Genomic DNA, 17,729 nt, shown 5'->3' with positions numbered 1-17,729 from the left:
TGAAATACTGTTGACAATACGGAGCTGACTTTGGTCTCTCTGTCCCCTCTGGCCAGAGCACAGAGAGAAAAATATGATGCCCAATAAAATATTTGATATCTTTCTTTGACTGTGGGTTGTTGGGTTTTTTTCTTTCCACTTGTAAGAACTGTTGAACAAACTCACAGAAAACGAGCACTGCTGTTCTTTATTCAAGCAAGCATTTACAAGAAAGTCAAGTGCAGTCACAGTAAGTAAAACAGTTTGTTTGTTTTTGGGGGTTTTTTGGGGTTTTCTTTTTTTTTTTTTTTAAGGTGCTCAGCAGATATCACCAAATATAAATCTACAGATTTTATTGCATGTGTCAAGTGATGCTGCTGCACTGTGTCTAAGCTCATAAAGAGTACAGCACAATACCAGTCTGGGTTCAACCTGAACATTACAAAAACTACACTACAGTAAAGCAAATACACAGGTTACTTACAGAGCTTTCAAACACACATGCTTACGTTGTAAGTCATCAGAACACAAGCAGGACACTGAACCCGTGGCTGGTCGTGTGTGACTTTGGTCCCATCAGATTCCCATCTGATCGACAACTTTAATAAAGTCTCAGTGACAGGTTGTGCTGTCTGTGCTTTATGAGGGATCTCCAAATCGACACAATAACTCACTTATAAAGGCATCACTATCAAACACTTCTACAATAAAGTGTTTAGTTCTTATGAAGTCCAAAAGACATAAAAAAGCTTCTTTATTCAAGTAGTAATAAAGCATTACAAATCTCGCTAATCCCTTCATCATCTGTGACTTTAGTTTGGCATTATGAGGCTGGGATTCCCAAACACATCTTAGCACTCACACTCCTACTTAAAACTAGCGGCTACAGATAGCACTGCCACTTTAAATGGGCACTGAAGATTCATTCTTACTCCATCACCTGGGGAACTTTATCTGTTCTGTTTAAAAAAAAAAAAAGAAAAATCTGAGCCCAGCCTCAGTCGGTGTAAACTTGTTGCGTTAGTGTTGTACTGGTCTCCTGCCTACTTAGTGTGACTGAAACGTCTTGGCTAAGTCCTCCAGTACAGACATTAACTTTTGTTCCTCCAGAGGGGAGCTGTGGGTCCAGGCCAAAGGCAGGTGGGTGGACACCATCTTCCGGTCTGTTGCAAACAAACACACACACACACACACACACACACACACACACACACACACACACACACACACACACACACACGCAAACAAACACTAATGTTAACATAATGGGTTGCACTTACAAAAACTGTTGTGTTGTCTAACCAATGGTTTGATTTTCATGTCAAATAAAACTGATTTCAATTGTTTATCAGGGGGAATATGAAATTAAATCAGCCTTCATATAACCTGTCGTGGAAAGTCAGCACATATCCAAACGCCAGCCTGGTCTTACCCTAAAAGTATCCTGCACCCCTTTGACTAGTGGTGCTAAACTGCTCATTGATTTGTTCGTGCTTCTCCTTAAATGCACACCTTAATTTTCTCTCTGTGAGTGTACACATTCCTCTCACTGAAAGAGATAAGTGTGGCCTCCAGACACTCTTAATGCCCCCATGCCTTGCTCTTCTTTGACTCAAGCTAAAATCCATCCATCCCTTTGTTTCTGCTTCACATTCAGCTTCTTTGTCCTTTCTCTGTAGCAGCCAAAATACAATGTTGACTTCATTGGGATTTTTTTCCACTCTCATTTGTTGTGCCTCTCTTTGTTTCTTCATCAATTTACACTATATTACAGTCGCCTTGATCCTTTGGCCCTGGATAAACACAATTTATCACAGTAGACTGATGTTTGCACCTCTAATTCAAACAGGAAAGTCAGCATCAGACTGAAAAATGGCATTCCTTATGGGAGAGAGGAGTGTGTGTGTGTACGCATGTGTGTGTTGGGAGACGGTTGTGGTGGTTATGTCACGATCCCATCGACCTTCTAGTGTCTCTCAGTTCTGACCTGTGACATAAAAACAATCACAAAGGAAGTCACACTTGGATATACACCCATAATTCTGTAAAACAAATCAAAGTTTGCACTCTGTAATAGAGAAAATGCACAATTTTCACCTCACCTGTGAACTGATCAATACTCATCACACCTACGCACACAAACATGTGAGTCCAGGTGCAGAGTCTCCCACTGATAAAAGCCCAACAGGTCAGAGGGAGTCTATAGACCTGCTGGCTCCTTCTAATGGATGTGCAAGTTAACATGGGAAGTAACATGGCTATACATCTAAACATTTACACTTGTGACCACAAAGGAGAGATCGATTGCTCCTCCTCTGTCTGCACTCTGCGCTTCTTATCACAGAGACTCAATTAGAGGCTGACAAGCTGAATGTGAGATGTGACATTGGGATAAATCATTGGAATGGCATGGAAATGTGTCCCATAGAATAGATGAATGCCATTGCAGTCAATCCATCAAATGATGCCCTCATGGATACATGAGGCCGAAAGATCATATTCTTGACTCTGGCATCTACACTGATGGAGACTGGATATTTAAAACGTAAATGTCTTGATAATGAAGGTTGGAAGAGAACCTGAAAATGGCCAACATTTATTTGTCACCCTTATTAAACAGATGTTGGCCTTGGATGCAAACCAGCGGATAACAACCTTGGAGCTTCTCTGGCATCCCTTTTTCAACCCTGGCCTCTCTAAGAGGTTCCCATGTATTGACACTATAAGAGAACACAGAAGCAATCTCCAGCATTGCTTCTTTGACCCTGGGCAAACGTGACAAAAACACAAACTGAGGTTAGAAAAGGATATTAACAGCAAATTACACTGCAAAAATTAATTAAGCTGCTCCAATAATGATCACTTTGGCTTTTGTTTTTCAATTTTCAATTAGGAAATCAATCAATAAATAAATTGGATAATAATTGTTGTTTGTAATTCTTTATAAATACATTGCTACTGTTTAGCCTCCTAGTAGACATACCTGTGTTATAAATGTGGAACTCCTCTGATTTTCAGAAAATGTGACCTCAAGTCAAGTTCACTGAGATTTTCAGTAGACGAACCATGGTATTGATTTAAAAATTCTACGCAATCACAAACTTGGGTGTCCACAGCACCCCGCCATACACCAAACTCAAAAGATTAAGAGGTGTTTTTTAGTTTTTTCATAAAGATTACAACACACAAATAACAAAAATGGCAACATTGTTATTTTTCACAATGCTATTTTGAGGTTATCTAATGTAGTGCAAAAAAACAAAATCGAACAAACCCAGATATTAATAATTAAAATAAATAAGGTATATACTACATACTATATAAAATTTTCGTGGTCCACTATGGTGTCAATGAACAGAATGAAGGAGTTAAGTCATTTTTATATGACCAGCTACATAGCCATAGAGTGACAACATGCTTTTATGACAGCTGTGAGTCAAATGAATTTTAATGACCAGAGAGCAGAGGGAATAGGTATGGTAGTAGCAGTGCATGTGTTTGTGTGCACAGAGGGGGGAAAAAAGATTAAGATAGATAGATAGATAGATAGATAGATAGATAGATAGATAGATAGATAGATAGATAGATAGATAGATAGATAGATAGATAGATAGATAGATAGATAGATAGATAGATAGATAGATAGATAGATAGATAGATAGATAGATAGAAATTTATTTCAAACATGCAAATATAATTGAAATAACAACAGAAAAAAATAAAAAACAAAACTTAAAAATCATCAAGTTTTCATGTATATATCTATGTCTACAGAATGCGTGTGCTCGAAACTTGACATTAAAACATGTCAATCAAAAAAATTGTGGGAAAACTGATTATTTTGTGCCAGTTGATACTCTTCTAAACATCCAAATGGCAACTATTACATTGGGAAAGGTGTTAAAACCGATTTAGCCAGCCCACAGGTGCAGCAATCCTGCAAGCCACTTTGTAACCCACCTTCACCCTGTCAGCCACAGCAGGAAATTAAGCATAATTTCCTGGTCATATGTTCTGTGCTGTGGTTTATGTGCTGCTCCTCCCACCTTAGTCTCTCCATGCATGCATGAGTGGAGAGCTCCCAGAATAGAGCCATGTCAGCAAAAATATATTTTACTGTACATATATCACAATCTTAATTGTTCTGCTATCATTGATATTCTACAGTCAACAGTAAAGAGCAGATCCTTCAGGCTGCCCCATGCCACTACAGTCCCAAACTTTTGATTTTCGTTCTTGTCCAAGATCCTGGAGAGACTAGTTCTCTCCCAGCTCCAGGCGTACTTGGACACGAACAATATTGCTGAGAAATTTCAATCTGCTTTTAAGCCATTGCATAGTACTGAAACGGCGTTGGTTAGAGTTCTTAATGATATTCTTGTAATTACTGATACTGGACGCCCTATGGTCCTAGTTTTATTGGACCTCTCTTCAGCTTTTGATATGGTGGACCATAACATCTTATTATTAAGACTTGAGCACACTGTGTTAGGTATTAGAGGCGCTGCCCTTGACTGGTTTAAATTATACCTCGCTGACAGGTCCTTTTCGGTTAACTTGGGCACCTTCTCCTCTTCCTCTGCACCGGTGTGTTGTGGTGTACCTCAAGTGTCAGTTTTAGGCCCTATTCTTTTCTCATTGTATTTGCTCCCTCTAGGCGCAATCTTTCAAAAATACAATATCGCCTTCCACTGTTACGCCGATGACATACAGATCTATTTTGAACTTACTGACGACCTTGCTGTGTCCCTGCACTACTTTCAAGAATGCGTGCAGGAGGTCAAAGAATGGTTCCTGAGTAATTCCCTCGTTTTAAACGATAAGAAGACTGATTGTGGTGTTCAACAGTAAAATCCCTCGTGTCCAACTTTGTGCTGCCCTGGGTCCTTTTGCTAGCTCTTCCTGTGACTATGTAAGTAACTTGAGTGTACTGCTGGATAGCTCGCTCAAACTCGATAAGCAAGTGTCTGCTGTAGTAAGATCTAGCTTCCACCAACTGCGCCTTATCTCTATTAGTCAAATAGGTCACAATCCATGACCTATTAGTCAAAAAGTCTAGGATCCAACTGATCAGACTATGGTCAAGCTTAAAATGATTATAAAGCCTATCGGCAAGTTAGGAGGGCTGAATTGTGTTGAATGCAAATGAGAAGTCAACAAATAATAATCTTGCATGAGTGTTAGGGTCCTCAAGATGCTTATACAAGAAATGCAGGAGTGTGACAACAGCATCCTCCATGCCTCTTCCTGCATTATAGGCGAACTGGAAGGGGTCAAGGTGATGTTCAGCTGACATTGAAATCTCTTTCTTAAGTATCTTCTCAAAGGTCTTCATCACTAAAGAAGTCAGAGTCACAGGTCTAAAATTATTCAGTACCTTAGGGGAACTGCCCTTAGCAGCTGGAACAATGACAGCATGTTTCCAAATCTTAGATACTGTCTGTAACTCTAAAGAAAGAGAAAAAATGTGATTAAAAAAAAAAAAATCACACTCAACTGATCAGCACAAGTTTTCAGTACCTGTCCACAGATGTTGTCAGGTCCATGACTCTTACTCTTAGTGTGTCTAAAGAGATTAGCTACACCCCTCTCATCAATACAAAATGATGTGAGAATGGCAGTCCTTTCTCTTAGTGTACTCGTTTGCATAGAACGATCAAGATTCTCAAAACGAAGATTGAATACTAACTATCTGCCAAATGTTTGTTGGAGGTAAACCCATCTAAGCAAATGTTACAGCTACCCTTCGTTTGTAGCCCTGCCAAGCTCTCTTAAGGTTATTACTACTGAGTTCTGCCTCAATCTTATTTTTGTACCTCATCTTAGGCTTCTTTATTACAACCTTCACCTCCTTCCTCCTTTATTACAACCTTCACCGCCAGCTCTGTTCTAGGATGCCCTCTGGACCCAGTGGAGGTGGTGAGTGACAGGAGAATGGCGGCTAAGCTGTCATCCCTGTTGGACAACGTCTCCCACCCCATGCAGCAGACTGTGACAGCACTGAGCAGCTCCTTCAGTGGGAGACTGCGGCACCCATGGTGTGGGACGGAGAGATTTCGCAGGTCTTTCCTCCCCACTGCTGTCAGACTCCACAACAAAGACTTTAACTGAACAAACACACACATCCACACATGTGCAATAACACTAAGTGCAATAATCTTTTCTGGCATCGTTGTATTTTTACTCAGTTGTATATAGCATTCGTATTCTATTTTTATCTTATTGTATATTTTTATTCTATTTTATTCTACTGTATATAGTATATTATTTTATTCTATTCTGTACAGCTGTGTACTGTATTTATTCTTATTGTATTCTAATTTTTGCGTCATAACTTTTGCACTGTCCACTTCCTGCTGTGACAAAACAAATTTCCCACGTGTGGGACTAATAAAGGTTATCTTATCTTATCTTATCTTCCTCAATATCCTCACAGGGGAAACGTCAACCTCATTAAAAGCAATTTTCCTTTTAAGAATCAGATCCTTGATGTCTTTGGAGAGCCACGGTTTGTTATTGGGGAAAGTCTCTCTCTTAAATTCTCTAGATGGAATCACAGAGTCTTTACAAAAAGGAATGTAGCTACAAACCACATCAGTAAGTTCATCCAAGTCACAAGAGCTCTATTGAAACAAGGACCAGTCAGTGCAATCAAAACACCAGCAAAGGGCAAGAGAACTGTCTTTTGTCCAGACTTTTGACCGCTTCACACAGACCATCTCCCTCTTAATCACAGGTCTATAAGCAGGGAGGAGTTGAACAATGTTGTGATCTGAAGAACCTACTGTCGGTCCAGCCACAGACTTATATATCCCCTTAATTGGTCCGTAACACAAATCCAGCGTTTTATTATGCCTTGTAGGACAGGTGACATATTGAAATAATTTTTTCAGTGATTTCTTAAGATTACAATAGTTAGAATCACATAAAAAAAATTAAGTTAGGAGGATCCAGAGTGTTTGTGAGACTGAACAAAGGGTAGAAAATCCCTTGGAAAATCTTGGAAAAAAACACATGAGAAACAAATCAGGTGTCACAGGCTGGGTCTCCGACCCAGCACTCTGAGTTTTCTTTGTATTTTTTGATATGTTATTAGTTTTTGTGTTATTTCCTATTTTGCCTTTAGTTTAGGCAGTTATTGGTTATTGTTCCTGGGTTTTCTATGTTTTGGGGTTTGGTATTTATTCATCACGTATTAGGTCTGTTAAGTTGTGTTGTCATGTTTAGTTTTAGTATTTCCTGTTTTATTCTGACAATGTCATGTGTTCTCTGTTAATTGTATTTAGCTTTTCTCTCCTGGTCCTGTCATTAGGTTTATGGCTGTCAGCTGTTTCCCCATATGTTTCCACTTCCCCTGATTCACCTCATGTCTGTATTTAAGCCTTTTGTTTTCTTCATGCCATTGTCGGGTCGTCTGTTTATTCTACCCTAGTTCTAGCCTGGTTCTGTTTATTTTGACCTCAGTCTTAGTTATGGTTTTCGCCTGTTATTCATCATTAGTCTTAGTCATAGTAATTGCTGGTTATTTTCCATCACAGTTATAGTTTAGGTTTTGGTCTCAGTACCGTTTAGTGTTTTTGTTTCTTAGTGTTTTGTCAGTTTATTTTGGTTTCCTGGTTTACACTTGCCGTCATCAAATAAAGGATCACTTTTCTGCTCAAACTTTCAACTACTCGTTATCATCTGCTCTTGGGTCCTGTTTCCACACACCTCAGCGCACCCCGCCGTAACATCAGGGAAACAATCTGTTCACTCACAAGTTAAAAACAAGGTTAAAAACAAAGTTTAAAAAAAAAAAAGGTGAATTTAAAAAACAACAAAACTCCCCCCACAAAGTTAGAAAACTCAATAAACGCCTGCCGTAGGCCACCACAAAAGCAGCGCCAACACGTACACCAACACCTCAGATATGTCTGAATTTCAAAGTATATGAGGTGGCAAAAGCTCAAGCAGGCAGTTGTTACCATACCACAACTTATTTATACAGCACTTTAAAAACAACACAGTGTCAGTTACCCACTGAGGCCATAGTCAGCAAATAAAAATTAGTTTTTAACCTGGATTTAAAGACCAGCACTGAAGTAGATTGCCTAATGTGAAGAGGACGAGCATTTCAAAGCTTCAGGGCCACAGTAGAGAATGCTCCTCTAAGTTTTAGCCGTGATTTAGGGACTGAGAGCAACATCTACTCAGCTGACCGGAGTTAATAAGGAGGGACATAGGGCTTCAGCAGATTGGACAAATATACAGGTGCGAGACCAGTATTTTTAAAAAAAGCTGTAAAATAATTTTAAAATAGATCCTAAATTCAATTGGAAGCCAGTTTAAGGAGGCCAGAACTGGAGTAATATGCTCAAATTTTCTTTTACCATTTAAAAACCGTGCTGCAGCATTTTGCACCAGTTGCAGGCATGGCAAAGTGTCTTGGCCATGCCCTATTAAAAGGGAGTTGCAGTAATCCAATTAAATTAATTACAATTTTAAAAAATTAGAGCCATCTATGGCTTTCTTCCAGTTGTTACAGCAAGTTGCTGTCACTTTTGGTTTTATTATTATGAAAATATTATTATAAGTGCAGTATGTATGTCTAGTTTGAAGAGTGCTGTCAGACAACAACCTTTCTCTTCAAGGCCGCTAGGGACATTTTGTGAGTGTGTGTATGAAAAAGTGCATCTGTGTGTGAGTGCTCCTTGGTGGTATCTGGCACCAAAGCAGTCCCCTCCAGCTGCAATGGACACAGGCCAAATCCACACATACGCACACCCCATGCAGCACATTCATCTCACTACTGTTCAATACACAATTCAGCTGTGCTATTCTCTCTGTCTTACCAGTTTACATTCCTAAATGGAAATCTTGATCATTTATTTTGGATTTTTGTGTTCATATTAAGGGGAAAAAAGAATTTTGCACTGTAAAACATACCCTGATAGAAACGTCCACTGGGGTTTTTGACAGCAGCCTCAGAGACAGACAGCCACACCACTGTGTCGGCGCCCTGCTCTGGGGTCCGCAGGCTGTCCTTCATGGATTGATGAAAGTCTGGCATAGCATTGGCCACTGCTGGGAAACACACACACACACACACACACACACACACACACACACACACACACACACACACACACACACACACACACACACACACACACACACAGGTAACAGAGAGCAAATCAATTTAAATACGCACACAGATGGAATACATCTAATGCTTTTGTAAATTGTGTAAGCATTCGGATGTTACTTTATGTGAGTGTACCTGGAGTATCCACCCAGCCAGGATGCATGACGGAGAAGTGGATGTTAGTGTGAGTTTTTGCCAGCTGCTCTGTCATCACCACCTGCTGCCTCTGGAACACACATCATCAAGCACGTCTGAGTGCATCTAACATCCGTGTACTTCAATGATCGACTGTGAACGCCCGTCTTTGTCATGTGATGAACCACACCTTTAACACTGCAGGTGATACTTTTAAGTCAAATATCCAACTGCCAATCAGGGCTGAACCCAGACGTTTGCTCACTGGGTAAGTTTTCAGTTTTGAATTCTGGAATGCAAGTTTAAATTTTTAAACCACTGATATAATGTGGATCCTAAATCTATTCATAAATCATCACTTAATCATCTGTCAGCTATACCAAAGATAAATATGTTCTTTCAATATCTGATTAAAGACTGTGCTTAAAATTGTCATATTCTGATACATAGATACAATGACCAGAAGACTAATTATACTCTTCTTGTTTTCACTCATTTTCAAACTTTTCAAACTTGCTCGGTTCCTGGAGAACTCAGACAGCTGAAGGACGTTAAACCTGACCAGTCTTGTCAATTGTGACGAGTAGATGCTTCCAGTTCAGATCTTACTTTGTGCTGGGCGTAGACCATGGTGCCGTCGTAGCGGCCTCTCTCAGACTGCAGGTTTCCTGTCCTGAGCTTCTGCACCAGCATTCCACCTGATGACACTGTGATCTGAACACAGGGGAATGAGAATTAATCTGTAGACACCCCCCCCCACCCCAAATATTCACAAGTTTCCTAAAACCCAATGTTACAGCTCTAAATGCTTTGTTTAGTGAGCAAAAATGTACTGAAACCAGATCACAAATACAGAAACCGAAATAAACCACACTTATCCCAAATCCTCTATTATCACTACAACTGCATTTAATCCTGCATTAAGTGTTGCCGATCTAGTATTTTATTTGTCATTGTGTTACTGCAATGTTTACTTGTGCGAATCCTTGTTCACCTATTAAATAGCCCTCATGCAACAGCTCGGACTCATTACCTGATTATTACACTGTCCAGTTATGTTGGCCAGAGCCTCATATTTTACTGACTGTTTCTGAAAACAATATACAATACTGTGCAAAACTCTTGAAACACTCCTCATTTCTTTTTGTTTTGCTTACAGGGACCGAGACATTTCCTGTCATTTTGAAAAGTGGTCTTGAGCACAAGTTCTTCAGCATTCTGAACTTTTTCTTTGGACATTGGCTACTTTTCCACACATTTTCACTCTAGGCTTTGTAGATGAGCATTTTTAGAGGAGTGTTTTTGTTGTTGTTTGTTAAGCCACTAAACAGTGAAATATGAATCTTTCAAGAAAAAAATGCTAATAATACAAGGGATGAACCAATGTTGTTGAACAGAATGATTTTAAATTGCATCTTTTGACATTTTCTTACTAGCAGCTTGTCAATTAAAAAAAATAATGTTTGCATTTTTTAATCGAATCTACAAAAAAGTACAAGTGTCCAGCGTGTCCTTAAAGAACTGAGGAAGCTAGACAAGTAGAGGACAAAAGAAGTGACAGGCCTAAAAGATGTAAAGCAGTATATTAAGTCATGTCTTTAGGAAACAGGAGAAAATAATCTAGCAAAGGTCTGATACAGGACCTGAAGAATGCATCTGGGGCTTCAGTGCACTGAAGCCTCATCAGAGGTGGTATCACAGACTGTCAAAAAGCCATTCTTAAAGAAGGGAAACTGAGGGAAAAGGCTGATGTTTCATGGTGGGATCATATTGACAGACAGTAAAACAAAGAAGAGCTTTGAATGTCCTTTAAGAAACCTGGAGAACTATTGCTTAAAACTACTTAAAGAAATTAAAAGAGAGCTTGCCAAAGAGCATTCAGGCAGTCATATCAAATACTAACTTTCCAGCTTGTTAGAATTTTGCACAACTGAGGCCTTATATACTTTATTTGGATGTATTCTGGCACAAGGTTCAATAAATCACCTACCTATGTCCCATTTTCCAAGCAAAATATAAAGAAAGGGGTGGTGACTCAAGACTTTTGCACAGTATTGTAGGAGTGAATACTTTATGTGGACCGACAGTGAACATGGGTTGAATGATCAGACTCACCACTCTGGGGTCCACACTCTTCTCCAGCAGTGGAATGAGACTCTTGGTGAGAATGTAAACCCCTGAAGAAGACCAAACATTGAAGTACAAATTAACTATCTTCCATTTTTCCCTTTCATCAGACTGGTCTTCATACCTCTTGTCTGATCTTTGACTCACCCAGGACATTAGTAGCAAAGCTTTTCTCAAGCCCCTCTGCATTCAGATCCCTCTGGCTCATGATGGCACCCGCATTATTGATCTAAAACATATCAATATATGATCATTCAGTGGTCGCAGTTGCCAGGACCCCCCCCCCAAAAGACTAATATGTTGCTCACCAGTACATTAAGAGACTTGTACTTCCTCTTAAAACCCTCAGCAAACTCCCAGACCTTCTTGGTCTCAGACAGGTCGAGGATATGAACATAGACCTCCTGTAATGACGCCAGACATTTAGCAGAATGAATATCAATGTCAACTCTGGTGTAAAACTAAAGGTTGTTTGTGCAAGTCTATCTTGTTGATGAAAAGAGAGTCACACTGTACTTTATTTCCAGTCTCCTTGACAATATCAGCCCTTGCCTCCTCAGCTTTGTCCTTATTCCTGCACACCATGTGGATCGTTCCACCTGTGGCAAAGATCATAACATAAATCATGGTACTAGCAATGGAAATAAGCAGTTGAATACAATGACAAGATAAAGAAGGACCTTAAAATCAACCTTTTCCTGAAAAATTGAATGAATACTACAATCTTTAAATATAAAGTGTGAAAATGTGAGAGTGAATGAATAGTAGAATTGTAAAGCACTTTGAGTGTCCAGAAAAGCGCTATATAAATGCAATCCATTATTATTATTATTATTATTATTATAAAAGTCTTTTAAGGAGCATCAATGTGCTTTGTGGCCACTATTTTGGAACTGTTTGCTTCCTTAAAACCTGCACTTGAGAGTTTTACTCGATTGTGAATGTACTTTGTTTTATTATTACTCACATACAACCCCACTTCCAGAAATTTAAGACTTTCCTCATTTTGAATTAATGACAGCAACAGTCCCCTAAAAAGGTTAGGAGAGCGCGGCAAACGGCTGGAACAGTAAGTGGTACTAAAAACAGCTGGAGGAACAGTTTGCAACTAACTAGGTTACTTGGCAACAGGTTGTTACATGATTAGGTATAAAAAAAAAGAGCATCTTAGAGACGCAATTACTCTGAAGTAGAGTTCACCAATCTGGAAAAAACTGTCTGAAAATTGAGGAAAAATTTGAGAATTATTTTCCTCAACATAAAATTCTAAAGTTAACTATCTATTCATCTCCAGTACATGATATCATAAAAAGATTCAATGAACTGGGGAGCGAGATCTCTGTCAACAAAAGCAGTGCTGGTCAAGTTACTTGAATATAGTAATTTGCTACTAATTACTGATTACTTAGGGTGACCAACTGTCCCCTTTTCCCCGGACATGTCCACTTTTCATGTTCTGTCCGGTGCTTCCGGGGGGATTTTTGAGATTCATAAAAATGTCCGGGTTTTCCTGTATTCAGAGGACCCATGTGTGTGACGCCATCCCCGAAACTGCTGCTTTGTGAGCGCTTGTTCTGCACTCATAGACGGGACAGACAGCGCGCACCAACACGCCTAATGATGTTTAAAAGATCCCAAAGCGCAAGTGCATCTTTTCAGATGAACTGCAAAAGAAATTTCTCTCGTACCGGCCATAGCTGGACTGGCCATCGGGCATTTGCGCAGTGGGCCGATGGTGATTTTTTGTTTTTACAGCCGATGGTTTTGTTGTTGTTGTTGTTTTGTAACGGTATAAACAATGAAAGGTGGTGGATTGGCCAGATGCTGACCGGTGTGTAAAAATAACTCAGTTATTTGGTGGTGTCTATGGCGGAGCTTCCACAGGGGCCAGCAGGTGGATGAGTGTCAGGTGAACTGAACTTCGGGTAAGAAGTTACGACCTGCAGTCTATCTGGGTCAGATATAAACCAAGTTCAGGTGTAGTTTATTTTTGTTGTGCTGACATTTTACAGTCAGTTACAATAACTCGTACTGCGTACTAGCTAGCATGACGGAGTTTCTATACAGCTGGGCAGGTGCTATAATGTTACTGATAGTGATATGATATCGGTTTGGATATGTGGTGAGAGGGAAACATGAAGATGAAACCAGGAGATGTCCTTACTGGATCATCAGAGCTGAACAGGTGATGGAGAAACAGGTTTGCCTTTTAGGTGACATGAATGAGTTGAAGGGAAGTTATGATCTGTTTCTGAGAGACAAATAACACCAGGATCCTTTTCTATGTAGCTGACAGCTGGTAACTGTGCAGGGGTGGGTCTAGCAAAGTTTTGCCAGGGGGCCAGGTAGGGCATTAACAGGGAAAGGTGGGCACAAAGAAATACTTTTCTTTCTTATTCTCATTTAAAATGTCTTGCTTTTAAAAAATAATTATCTGAAATGTATAGAATTCATACATATACCAACAAGACTGTGTACATCACTGTCACAACAGCGTTTGTTTTCATTCAAAGGCTTTATGGCTTATGGCTCCTATAATACCTGGTGGGCTGTTCTCTAGTCAAAATGCCCTGGTCAATTTTTTGTCCCAGTCCAGCCCTCATACCAACCCAGTACTGGTAATTTTTAATGCAGATGAGGCATTATTTCCGTACCATTATTTAATTCCAGAGGTTTTTAAGTTATTTTTTTGCACTTGTTGACTTGTAAAAGCCTATATGACATATTTTATTTCACAATTAATTAACCGCACAGAGAAGGCATTGTTTAAAGTGTCCTCTTTTTTGGAAATCAAAATATGGTCACCCTATGATTACTTCTCCAAGAAAGTAATCCCATTGCTTTACTAATTACTTATTTTCAAAAGTAATTAGTTACTTTATTACTTAGTTACTTTATTACTTAGTTACATTTTAAAAACATGATACACAACCTGAATACGTAATAAAGCAATAGACCTTTCAGCCTAATTCTGTTTTTTCTGCAGAATCTGCAGAATCCATCATGTAAAATCAAATCAAATGAAAAAGTCTCTTTTTAAAACTTGTTTTATTAGTTTTAAACTTTATGCACATTGCATCAAGCAAAAATTAAATTATATGCAACTGTCTTTGACTTGGAGAAATTCTTTAACCTTTAAACCTATTTTCTACATATTCCAGCATATAAAATATTTTTTTTGTGTGTTTACACTCACTCTTTCAAATAGATGCAAGTAAAACAGCAAAAAATAAATAAATCAAAGATTCAGCAGCACCAACTCCTGTCACCCTTAAGTCTTCTTTCACCTGTTTAGGAGGAGTGGGGTGGGTGGAGGTTTGCCCGGTGCTGCAGTGGTCATGTCAGTGGGGGGATCCGGGGGTTTCTTTGTGAATTTCACATTCCCTTGACACTGTGCTAGGTGCTTTCTCAGATTAGAAGTTTAATTTTTCGCTGTAGAAAGAAGTTTTCTTCCCACGCAGAGTTTACATCAGACGCTAATGTTTTTGTCACTTTTTACAGAATCAAATTCAAAGTAATGTCAGTACTTTCAAGCTTTAAACACTGCATGGTTGTACTCTCTCCCGCACTCCATATTATCCATTGTTGGTCTACACACGTCTGTTGCTGCCATGGACTTGCGTGCTTGCACGTCATTGTCACGAGACACTCTCCCAAACAATATCACGGTTTAGTAACGCAGCGTGCTTACGGGAAAGTAACAGTAATCTAATTACTTTTTTGGAACAGTAATCCCTTACTTTACTTGTTACTTTGAAAAAAGTAATCGGATTCTCTGCACAAAAGACAAGACATAAAATTATTATTGGATGTTAATCCTCAGGCCCCCAAGGACTGCATTAAAAACCGACTTCATTCTTTCGTGGATATCAGTGGATCAGGAACACTTCGAGAAATCACTGTCTATGATCACAGCTCACTGGAGGTTAAAGTTCTTATCCAGACAATGTCTTTTTCAGTGAAGGCCTTGCATATTTCAGCTTGACAATGTTAAACTGCATACTGTTACAACAGCATGGCTTTATAGTAGTAGAGTGAGGGTTGTGAGCTTTCAGACCTTTTCCCAGCTGAAACATTTGGCGCATCATGAAAAGAAAACACAATCACTACACTGTGACAATCAACTTTTATGTGACGTGTGGCTGCCATCAAATTCAAAATCTTATTTATCTTAAAATTATGCATCAGTTTAAACAATTGATGTTTAAATATTTAACATCTGTATTTATGAGATTTGCAAACCATTACATTTTATTTTTATTTACATTTTACCCCAACGTTTGTGTGTTGTAAAACTACAAAAAAAAAAATACTTGAGTGTTTTTTAGTGTTGGAATTGGAATTTTTAAAAAATGTGGAATTGGGCCTTTTATGAATTCACAGATCCATATGGATATGCATGTTGCTTCTTTCTCTCAGCGATTTTACTATGTGTTGCTTTCCTGTCTGCCATGTTTGGGCTGATTTGTAGACAAACAGGGGTCATAGGTGTGGTACCTCTCTTGGCGATGGCCATGGCAGTGGCTTTTCCGATGCCACTGTTGGCTCCTGTTATCATAAAGGAACGTCCAGCCACAGACACCTCCAGGTCCTTCTCCACAAACCGCTTAGACGCTGATAAGAAGGCATTCCTGTAAAACATCAACACCTACAGCATTTCATATATATACCAGCTGCCTGCTTATTTGCTGCTGCCATCAGATTTAGCTCTGCCTCTGTGTTTGAGGGGTGAGTGTTTGAGATCATCCTGCTGACTGTAAATGTCCTCACAGCTTTACTGTACAGATACAATGAAGGAAAGTGTGTGCCTGGCATCGTCTCTGTCAAGGAGAGGTTTGGGATGAGAGTGATGGCGGTGACAACAGCAGTCATTTATGAGTATGCGTGTGTCTAAGCGTGTGTGCCACCAAGGACCTCAATTCCCCCCATTGTTAAGGGCGGTCAAAGTGGGGCATAAAGGGGACAGGCAGAGAGAGAATTACTGAGGTTAAATGCCTGCTCTGTTCGATGGTGTCATGCAGAGAGCTATTAGTGCAGGGTCAGAGCGGGTTGTCGGGCAGCTCTCTGGGAGAATAAGATAACACAGAACAAAGGAGAGAAGGGAAACAATCACGAAAGCACCTCTGCAAAACACTTGGCTTGCTGTGTACTGATGAGGAAAGGCATCTCGGGGCTGCAATAGATCACATAAGACTGATAAAGCTCTTAGAGCCCTGTTATTGTTCAAAAACTGAGTTATGGTCCTACAAACCTCTTGCTTAGTCACTATAAAGTGTACACTGATTCACAAATCTGTGATGTTCAGGGGTCTGTTGCTAAAACCTTCCATCTGTGATCATAAACCGCGACTTAAGTCTGCAGCCTCATTTTCACACTTTCAAATGTCAAACATCAAAATTGATCATTAAGATAATACTGTAACATAGTAATACACAGTGTGCTGTAACACTTACAGTTAATTCACAGGAATGTACATTCACTTTAACATTAGGAAGCATTTAGCAGCAGCCACCCCCTAATCTATTCATACTTTACACTGCTTTCAGTGGGCGTTTCTTACTGTCACTATGGTTTTGAGTAATTATAGTTTTGTATTTTCTTATTAGTTTTTATTTTTATTTCTTTTTAAATTCAGTTTAATTTCAGTTAGCTTCCAGAGTGTTTTTTTTGTTTCAGTTTACTTTGTATTGTTAGAAAATGCTTGGTTTTGATTATTTTTTTATTAGTTTCAGTGTTAGTTTTAGTCTTTATGAATTTATTTTATTTACACCAAATGTCAGAGGTAAGGGTTATTCAAATCAATTTAGATATTACAATATAAACAGAACTTTTTGAAAACAGTCGACACAAAAGCTCTTGCACACACCCGAAGCCTCAATAAAAACGTCCATCAAACCCTCATCAGGCAGTTTGTGATACCAAAGTTTACTATATTAAACTTTAATTAGTTTGAATGCTTTCAAAGGTCTGGTTATCATTTTTATTTTAGTTAACGAAAAAGGTTTTATTCACATTTAAGTTGATTATAATAAGCTGGCTATAAATAGTTTACCATCAACTTTCAGTCATTCAGTTATAAGAAAAGTCTGAGTGCTGATCCTCCACACAAACACACACACTACTGAGGATGCACAGCAGGACAGTCACAGACTCTCTCCGGCTCCCACAGCGCACACACAACAGGACAAATGTCTTACCTGGTGAACTCAGTCACTCCCTTCAGGAACCAGGCGGAGTTGCGGTACAGAGACATGTTGCTGCTCTGGAAGCCTCTCGCTGTGCGCCGCTCACTTCTCCAGCTTTTACCGTGGACCAAAACCACGTGTAGCTCGTGAATAAACATTAGCGGCCGCCCAGCGGCAGC

General features: G+C 39.3%; 1 protein-coding gene across 2 annotated transcripts; it reads right to left on the bottom strand.

The window, feature by feature from the left end:
• Positions 1–161: 161 nt before the first annotated feature.
• Positions 162–17,723, bottom strand: dhrs12la (dehydrogenase/reductase 12-like a). Of its 2 annotated transcripts, none has more exons than XM_026192508.1 (10): positions 17,563–17,723; positions 15,863–15,996; positions 11,882–11,964; positions 11,674–11,769; positions 11,513–11,594; positions 11,354–11,415; positions 9,848–9,952; positions 9,239–9,329; positions 8,905–9,042; positions 162–1,142 (listed from the first exon to the last, which is right to left on the bottom strand). In XM_026192508.1, the coding sequence occupies exons 1-10, from the start codon at positions 17,706–17,708 to the stop codon at positions 1,027–1,029; spliced, it is 1,053 nt and encodes a 350-aa protein (XP_026048293.1). In that variant the 5' UTR covers positions 17,709–17,723; the 3' UTR covers positions 162–1,026. The 2 variants fall into 2 exon arrangements, with proteins under 2 accessions (XP_026048293.1, XP_026048294.1); XM_026192509.1 differs by having other exon boundaries at positions 8,905–9,039; positions 17,563–17,696.
• Positions 17,724–17,729: the final 6 nt, after the last annotated feature.

The sequence above is a fragment of the Astatotilapia calliptera genome, chromosome 14 (assembly GCF_900246225.1).
Source record: "Astatotilapia calliptera chromosome 14, fAstCal1.2, whole genome shotgun sequence".
In the NCBI taxonomy this organism is placed as follows: domain Eukaryota; kingdom Metazoa; phylum Chordata; class Actinopteri; order Cichliformes; family Cichlidae; genus Astatotilapia; species Astatotilapia calliptera.
The sequence above is the reverse complement of the archived record's forward strand: the minus strand, read 5'-3'. Positions and strand labels throughout refer to the sequence as shown.

What these genes read in the sequence shown, in the direction of transcription:
- dhrs12la (XM_026192508.1), bottom strand. Translation starts at nt 17,708, where the DNA reads ATGTTTATTCACGAGCTACACGTGGTTTTGGTCCACGGTAAAAGCTGG. An exon ending in GGAGTGACTGAGTTCACCAG is followed by an intron (nt 15,997 to 17,562) that starts GTAAGACATTTG and finishes GATGTTTTACAG; the next exon opens with GAATGCCTTCTTATCAGCGT. An exon ending in CTTTGCTACTAATGTCCTGG is followed by an intron (nt 11,416 to 11,512) that starts GTGAGTCAAAGA and finishes GGTCTTCTTCAG; the next exon opens with GGGTTTACATTCTCACCAAG.